At 43.3% G+C, this 9,456-nt stretch overlaps 1 protein-coding gene across 1 annotated transcript; it reads right to left on the reverse strand.

The window, feature by feature from the left end:
- Positions 1-1,067: 1,067 nt before the first annotated feature.
- On the reverse strand, positions 1,068-9,187 carry LOC115110162 (proline-rich protein 15-like protein A). Its single transcript, XM_029635573.2, has 2 exons — positions 8,948-9,187; positions 1,068-2,845 (listed from the first exon to the last, which is right to left on the reverse strand). The coding sequence occupies exon 2, from the start codon at positions 2,794-2,796 to the stop codon at positions 2,473-2,475; it is 324 nt and encodes a 107-aa protein (XP_029491433.1). The 5' UTR covers positions 2,797-2,845; positions 8,948-9,187; the 3' UTR covers positions 1,068-2,472.
- Positions 9,188-9,456: the final 269 nt, after the last annotated feature.

Raw genomic sequence — 9,456 nt, forward strand, 5'->3', positions numbered from 1 at the left:
TGATACATAGTATAAGTTGTTAATTGTGTATTGTTTCATGTTCCTGAAGGGTTCATGGGAATTAACAGTTTGGGATCCTCTGCCATAATAGACCCTGCCTAGCAGGGTTGGGGTCAATTCCATTTCAATTCCAGTCAATTCAGCAAGTACCCTGAAATTACAATTCTAAATCTCTTCAATGCTTTTCAATAAGGGAAATGTAGAATTTGATTTTGGTTTACTTTCTGAATTGACTGGAATTCAAATGGAATTGACCCCAACCCTTCTGTCTAGATCGAATGTGCCAACTTTGAGATAAACATTGGGCTTGTTCCCACTAGAGGGCATCATTAACTGTTTTATCACCAAAGCCCCATATACTACCCACCACTGCGACCTGTATGCTCTCGTTGGCTGGATCTCACTACATATCCGTCGCCAAACCCATTGGCTCCAGGTCATCTGTAAGTCTTTGCTAGGTAAAGCCCAGCAGTATCTCAGCTCGCTGGTCACCATAGCAACACCCACACGTAGCACGCGCTCCAGCAGGTATATTTCACTGGTCGTCCCCAAAGCCAACACTTACTTTGGCTGCCTTTCCTTCCAGTTTTCTGCTGCCAAAGACTGGAACGAATTGCAAAAATCTCTGAAGCTGGAGTCTTATATCTCCCTCTCTAACTTTAAGCTTCAGCTGTCTGAGCAGCTTACTGATCACTGTACCTGTACACAGCCAATCTGTAAATAGCACACCGGACTACCTCATCCCCATATTATTACTTACCCTCTTGCTCTTTTGCACCCCGGTATCTCTACTTGCACATCATCATCTGCACATCTATCACTCCAGTGTTAATGCTAAACTGTAATTATTTTCACCTCTATGGTCTATTTATTGCCTTACCTCCCTAATCTTCTACATTTGCACACACTGTACATAGATTGTTCTATTGTGTTACTGACTGTACATTTGTTTATGTGTAACTCTGTGTTGTTGTTTTTGTCACACTGTTTTGCATTATCATTATCATCCTATAAGAGGTAATGGAATGAGTTCACAGTAACACAAGAGAGAACCTTACGCATTTCAATAAAATCATATGTATATTTTATTTATAAAACAAGTCTGCATTCATTTTACAAAATTATTCCAAATGTACAGCACCCTTTCAATGAAAGGGATTTTTGTCATTAAGTGTAGAAGGTGAAAATGAAATGAAAGATACTTTTTTCAGTCTTTGTAGAGGAGGGATCTCAGAATGTGTAGTTTTAGCAAAGATGTTGGACAAATGAAGAGAGTTCACTCAGGCCTTCTACCATCGAAAATAAATAGTCAGTTCCGGTCTACTTAACTGGGTGTGTCTCCCATAGCCACCAATGCAATAGCAGCTAGGTCTGGTCTACTTACAGTACTTCATTGACTTTCATTGAACCAGAAAAAAACAGCAATTGGGGTGTCTCGCTTCCTCTTCCATTTCTGCTTTTGTGTTGGCTTCAGTGTCTGCCAATATCTTGCAAATACTAAAGCAACACTGGAGAAATGCATAGAACTTGTGTTGAAACCTTGCAGTCTATCTATGAAGCAGTCCTTGACTTTTACATTAGAAAGTGCAATTCAAAGAAAAACTTAAATGTTTGTCTAGTTTGAGATTACATTTTAAAGGGATAGAGAAGTCTATTGGTATTTTAAAAAATTAAAAAATTAAAAGTATATATATATATATATATATATATATATATATATATATACTCAGGTTTTAAAACTCAGGTTAGTTTTAGAACAATTGATTTTAGAACAATTGATTTTTGAGGTGACATGTTTGTGAATGACACGTGACACAGTCTGCCCGCTATGGAAACCAGTCAACCTCCAACAGTCAGTAACCATGTCCTCTAGGTCATAAAGCTGTTATGCAAACGTCTGTTTCATACGTTACCTATTTGCTTTGTACAGATGACAAACTTAACAACACCAGTAAAGTACACATTCTGTACCGCACAATGACTGTACAATGTAATATGCATGCCCTGAAACTCCTCTCTGTTCCTGTGATCTGTTGAACATTTAAAACCGAAGATGACTAATAGCACCTCATTAAAGGTCGTCTGTTCATGTAAACATGGCCTAGGTATGAAGCAGACAGACAGGGGAGAATCAGGTGTCCCATTCTTCCACTGATTATAGATGGAAGAGACAGAGAGAGTGTGATACCAAGATGCATACAAAGACTCCCAGTCAGTCCCACATTTATAGGGAATAAAGAACATAGATCTCTGGCTGGATTGACACAGACGACATGTCCCAATGGGATGCACTGCCCTCCATCTCTATGAGTGTTTCTGAGTGTGATAGAGGGCACCGCATGAAATGGTGTGACCAATGAGGGAGAGGCAGAGAACGTCTTCTGTGTTTGAGTGTGCATGAATTGGTTTAATAGAGAAAGCCATAAATTTTTGGTGTGTATGCATGTGTGTGTGTGAACTTTGTTTCCCAGCTCAGAGGTTCTCGTTGCTAGGCTCGTGACCAGGGAAAAGATCGGGGGTTTCTGCTAACGTGGCCCTGACCTTCTTCTTCTCTTTAAAACGTCCTGAGTGGGACACTTTGACATGGCGTCCCTTTGTAGTGGTCTTATCCACTATCCTCTCCAGACGGGCGTTCAACTGGCTGTCCTCTGTGGCGCCCTCTACTGGCCCGGGGGCTCCGCCGTGGGGTGTGGTATTGCTGCCGTACTCCGCTGGGATCTCGTACAGTACCTTGGGCTCTGACTTCTTCTTACGTAGGAAGGTGAGCTTCCACCAGCCAGGCGATGGGTCAGCCATGACCACAAACAGAGAGAGGAGGGAGAGCGGGATGTAAGAATGGAGGGGCCTTGGGTTGGTGTAGGGAGAGAAAGAGCGAGAGAAGTTTAGTTATAAGTTAGTTAACTGTAGCTTTATAGCTCTAATGTTTACAATGAAGATGGATCAAACATGAGTCATGACCTCTCAGAGAGAAGAATGAGGGAGGGAGAGTTACGTAAATCCCCTCACTACTCCCTTCCCATTCTCCATTCAAACTCCTGCCACACCTCTTACCATAAGCCCTAACCACAGTAACCTGACTCCCAACACTGCCCAGCTCAGATCGATCTGTGTCAGATAGATCTGTGTCAGGGGGAACAGACTGAGCTCTCCTGAATATTTCAGGGGAACTCAATAGGCACCATATGGTGGAGTGATGACAGGGCACCGCTGGTGATTGGGTTACTCCTATTGTGTGTTGGCCAAGCTAAACGTGCTGGCTGCTAATACAGCGCCTCATATTTCAGCTAAACCCTTTCTACGATGGGGTAACACTCACGGGTTGCCCAATCTCTGGTACTGAGGTGCTGCTCTTTGAAAAGCAAGCGCCGTGCTAACACTGTCACTACTTCTGCCACTACTACTGCCATTATCAGTCCCTCTACCATTGTCACTACTTCTGCTACTACTACTGCCATTATCAGTCCCTCTACCATTGTCACTACTTCTGCCATTATCAGTCCCTCTACCATTGTCACTACTTCTGCCATTATCAGTCCCTCTACCATTGTCACTACTACTGCCATTATCAGTCCCTCTACCATTGTCACTACTTCTGCCACTACTACTGCCATTATCAGTCCCTCTACCATTGTCACTACTTCTGCCATTATCAGTCCCTCTACCATTGTCACTACTTCTGCCATTATCAGTCCCTCTACCATTGTCACTACTTCTGCCACTACTACTGCCATTATCAGTCCCTCTACCATTGTCACTACTTCTGCCACTACTAGTCCCATTACCATTGTCACTACTTCTACCATTATCACTACTTCTGCCACTACTACTGCCATTATCAATCCCTCTACCATTGTCACTACTTCTGCCACTACTACTGCCATTATCAGTCCCTCTACCATTGTCACTACTTCTGCCACTACTACTGCCATTATCAGTCCCTCTACCATTGTCACTACTTCTGCCACTACTACTGCCATTATCAGTCCCTCTACCATTGTCACTACTACTGCCATTAGCAGTCCCTCTACCATTGTCACTACTTCTGCCACTACTACTGACATTATCAGTCCCTCTACCATTGTCACTACTTCTGCCACTACTACTGCCATTATCAGTCCCTCTACCATTGTCACTACTACTGCCATTATCAGTCCCTCTACCATTGTCACTACTTCTGCCACTACTACTGCCATTATCAGTCCCTCTACCATTGTCACTACTACTGCCATTATCAGTCCCTCTACCATTGTCACTACTACTGCCATTATCAGTCCCTCTACCATTGTCACTACTTCTGCCACTACTACTGCCATTATCAGTCCCTCTACCATTGTCACTACTACTGCCATTAGCAGTCCCTCTACCATTGTCACTACTACTGCCATTATCAGTCCCTCTACCATTGTCACTACTTCTGCCACTACTACTGCCATTATCAGTCCCTCTACCATTGTCACTACTACTGCCATTAGCAGTCCCTCTACCATTGTCACTACTACTGCCATTATCAGTCCCTCTACCATTGTCACTACTTCTGCCACTACTACTGCCATTATCAGTCCCTCTACCATTGTCACTACTACTGCCATTAGCAGTCCCTCTACCATTGTCACTACTCTGCCATTATCAGTCCCTCTACCATTGTCACTACTTCTGCCACTACTACTGCCATTATCAGTCCCTACTTGTCACTGCCATTAGCAGTCCCTCTACCATTGTCACTACTTCTGCCACTACTACTGCCATTATCAGTCCCTCTACCATTGTTGCCACCACTATCACAATAGATATGACTACTACTGCTACTACATCGACTACTGCTGATGCAAACCTGAGATTGGGGTTAGTTCCATTCTGATGCAGTCATTTCTGATCATTAATATACTTCTGTTTCCAGCTGAAATTCCCCTGGCCTTGGTTCAAATCCAACCAGTCATTAGAATAATTCTTTCAACAGGAAGTTTCAGTTTAGTGTTTCATCTCAATGGAAGTGTCCCTGTTAGGACTAGACTGAAAAGTACCCTGGTGTTAGAGAGTGAAAAGCTTTATAAACTCCAGGGAAACCGTTCTGCAAACAAACACCAAAGGGACTTCCAGAATGTGTTCTGTAGTGTGTCAGTGCAGGTTAAGTGCTCTTGCTCGGACTCTAGAAGTCGTGGGAGAGTTTGGCGGCTCATTGTGTAATACAGGCAGAGCAGGTTGTATTGTCTGTCCTGTGGGTTTTTACACAAGTAAACCATCCCACTTTAGCAAACATGTACTGATTTACCAACACACGTACTGTATCAACACAAATGGACATCTAGAACATGAAGACCAGACTAACTATGTGAAGCGCAGACAAAGGCGAAAACCGAACACACACATGCAAATGGAGGGACACACATATAGCAAACATGTAGTAAATGTAAAAATAGACACGTGCGCGCACACACACACACACACACGCTAACACAAACATACTCGAACACATACTGCTCTGCCCTCGCTGCACACAGATATAGCCTCTGCTTGGTGCCACTCTCCCGCCCAGAAGAAGGGAGTAGGCTGTTACCCGCCGGTCGCCTAGCAACGCTGTGGAAATTTCCATAGAATATGCTCATGTAATTTTGGTGATCTGTTTGGGTGCTGATCAGTGTTGGAAAAAGTACCCAATTTTCATACTTGAGTAAACATAAAGATTCCTTCTTTTTTTTAAATACTCAAGAAAAAGGGAAAGTCACCCAGTAAAATTCGACTTGAGTAAAAGTCTAAAAGTATTTGGTTTTAAATGTACTTAAGTATTAAAAGTAAAAGTATATGTCTTTTATTAAGCAAACCAGACGACACGGTTTTCTTGTTTTTAAATGTACGGATAACCAGGAGCACAGTCCAACACTCAGACATCATTTACAAACCAAGCATTTGTGTTTAGTGAGTCCGCCAGATCAGAGGGAGTAGGGATGACCAGGGATGTTCTCTTGATAAGTGCATGAATTTGACAATTTTCCTGTCCTGCTAAGCATTCAAAATGTAATGAGTACTTTTGGGTGTCATGGAAAATGTATGGAGTAAAAAGTACATTATTTTCTTTAGGAATGTAGTGGAGTAAAAGTAAAAGTTGTCAAAAAATATAAATAGTAAAGAAAAGTACAGATACCCCCCTAAAATATATATATATATATACCTACTTAAGCACTTTACACCACTGAATCTAGTGACTTCTGGCCTGATAGCTGAGGGTTGGGTTTGCGTGTGTAGATGAACAAGCAGAAGCCAAGACAGATTTTCTTCTCTCATGACAAAACAGAGGATACACTTGGCCAACATGTTAATGTTTGAGTTCCTTTGACTGGTTTCCTGCCAGGGTTCAGAGGCAAAGCTAGTCTGGGCGTCTTTTTATCTGCCTCAGCATAATAGTCCGTCTAAGATATGTCTCGTCTTAAATATCTGGCTTTCGGTGAGATCATTTCTTGTTTACAGTTGATAGTTTACTGGTCAATTGTTATTCAAGCTGACATATTTGTAAGGATAAATTGCTTATCTGGGTTTACTAACACATATGTCAGTCACCGGACTTCGTAGTACTGCCCTATGTGTGGGTGGTTATCTTACAGTCAAAGTGCAACCCATTTTACGACCCTTCTCAAGCGGTTTTCCTTATTAGTTCTATTGCCCATTATATTGCCCATTATATTGCCCATTGGAATGCCAGTCAGTCAGCGACATTCAACATAGCTCATTCTCAGGTCATCCACCCTGTCTGTCTTTCCGTCATTCCATCCACCTCTTGTCCTTTAGCCATCAGTAACCTAGATTTCCCACATCACCCCTTCCTCAGAGCAGAACCTCCGTCGGGTAGCGGGACCATGTCCTGGACTAGTTGTTGGTACAGCCAGTCCAGCTCAGCAGACAAGGTTCCTTCCAGTATAAAGCTCCAAGTACTGAGTTGGATTAAATGATGTCATGAGGAATTCCATAAGGAAACATGAAATCTCCATTTTAGAGAATGTCACGACTGCGGTTGCTCCTCTTCCCGTTTGGGCGGCCCTCGGCGGTCGTCGTCACCGGTCTACTAGCCGCCACCGATCCCTTTTCCCTTTTCTATTGGTTTTGTCTTATTGATTACACCTGTTTCTTGTTTAGGTTTTTAGTTGGGCTATTTAGGCCGGTAAGGCCCGCCTGCTCTTTGTGCGGGCTTATTTTTCCTCTGTGTTTGTGTGTGGTAGTGAGTTTCAGTTTTGGTTTTTCTCCGGACTGGTTAGGTGCTGGTTTTGGGCCGGTCGTTTATGTGGTCGTTTATGTGCGCCCTGTATTGACCGTGTGCTATTTTCTCTGTGCCGGAAATGAAAGCATTGTTCTGTACCTTCTGCCTCCTGCGCCTGACTCCGCACCCACTACCCTAAGTGTGTCACAGAGATTCATTCATTTCATGGCTGTGGCTGTGTTGCGTGACTATTTGGAATGGCCAAAGGCTAGGCCAGAGGCAATCCCTTCAAGGTAACAATGATCATGTCCATATTCCTTCTCCAGAAAATCGATCAAACAATCATAATCACAATTTCACTCCATTACAGGTAGTAAACCTGCGCTTAGAGCCCAGATTTCTAGTGAGACCGTATCACCTATCACCGTACACTCTGTAGCAATCCTTCCAGTCATGTGGAAAGTCTACGCTATGGTAAACATCCACCTGTGTGTGCAGACTGGGGTTAACGCCACTGATAGGAAAGTCACCTTTGGTGATAACTCTGTCTGCAATAAAGCCTATAGCTTCATTCCCATGCAAACATTAGACTCTTATCTGGGAATTCAAATATTTACGAAATGTGGAGCATGGTCAAGCATGAGGGGAAAGTCCCTTAAAATTACAACCTCACTTCTCGTGCATCTGTCAAACTATTGCATTAAGCAGGCTTTGACACAACAGTGGCCAATATGCTGGCCATTAGGGCAGTGGTCAAGCCCTCTAAGGATATACTATACGTGTTTTGGTATGTGTTAAATTGATGCCGTGACTAAGATTATACTTGTTACTTATTAGCGAAGAGTAAGATGTCAAGGCGAGTTACGCAAATGACGGTGTCATGTTGGTATTTTACAGCTGACGTAGTTTGCGGGAGCGTTGTATTGAATCCATACAAATGTAGACACATTGGTATACGGTCACCAAGGCACAGTGCAATCAGTTAGGTGCAGTGTGTGCTAACAGCTTAGTGTTTACTCAGTGTGTGTATGGTCACCAGGCTCAGCGTTCAAAGGTCCTCATTGCTAACTGGAGGGGCCCAAGGAAGCCTATCGTGTCTGAAGTCCACTTTCAGTCAGTTTAAGAGGTGTCCGTCTGAATTTGGTATGTTGTGTGAAGGGTGCAGCAAGCACAACATTTGACCTTGTGGAGAAAGATACAACAAGCTCTTCAAATTTGATCATCCATGTTTTGTTATTGCAATCTTGCTGTACATCTGGCAAAATGTTGTTAATTGCGTACTGTCAAGGCACAGCTTAGGGTGTGTGTGTGTGTGTGTGTGTGTGTGTGTGTGTGTGTGTATTCACAAGAATAGTAAACAAACAAAAGATGTTGTTGGTCCCCACAAACTTAAATGCTATTGGTTGGGGGTTTAGGGTTAAAGTTAGAATTAGTGTTAGGGTTAGGGTTAGGAGCCTGGGTTAGTTTTAGGGTTAGGAGCCTGGGTTAGTTTTAGGGTTAGGGTTAGGAGCCTGGGTTAGTTTTAGGGTTAGGGTTAGGAGTCTGGGTTAGTTTTAGGTTTAGGAGCTAGGGCCAAGTTTAGGGTTAAGGTTAGCGTTAGGTTTAGGGTTAAGGTTAGCGTTAGGTTTAGGGTTAGGGGCTAGGGAAAATAAGATTTTGAATGGGACTGAATTGTGTGTCCCCACAAGGTGATTGTACAATTGTGTGTGTGTGTGTGTGTGTGTGTGTGTGTGTTTGTGTGTGTGTCTGCAATAACCTCACCTGTGTATATGTAGAGATCTGGAGGCGACCTTCCTCCCAAAGCTTAATAGTTTATGGGAGAAACCCTGCTAGCAAAGCCAAATTCATTGATTCAAATATCAGATCATTCCCACTCCAATATCCACTTCAGAATCCTCTTCCACTCTTATCCTTTTACTGCTGTCCTTCCCTTCGTCTTCTTCGTCCTCCCCTGTTCAGTCTATTCTCTCTCTCTCTCTCTCTCTCTCTGATAGTCAGGTGTAGAGCTACAGGTACAACCTTTGTCCCTCCTCCTGTCACACAAATACACACTCAGCTGAGTTGAACACTATAGACTCCGCCCACTGGGACTTGGGCAAACACAACCAGGGTGACAGTGAGACGAGAAGAGCGTAGATAGACGCTCAGTATATCCACTCGACCCATCACATGTTCTGCCAAATCACTCTGCCAACACGGTCATCGTGTCTGCTGGTCCAGTCAGACAGAAGGCTTGGTAATACCAACTATGCAAAGCCTTGAGAGGTTAG

Source organism: Oncorhynchus nerka, linkage group LG26 (assembly GCF_034236695.1).
Source record: "Oncorhynchus nerka isolate Pitt River linkage group LG26, Oner_Uvic_2.0, whole genome shotgun sequence".
NCBI lineage: Eukaryota > Metazoa > Chordata > Actinopteri > Salmoniformes > Salmonidae > Oncorhynchus > Oncorhynchus nerka.

Excerpts from the sequence above, each read along its gene's own strand:
- LOC115110162 (XM_029635573.2), bottom strand. The coding sequence starts at position 2,796 with ATGGCTGACCCATCGCCTGGCTGGTGGAAGCTCACCTTCCTACGTAAG.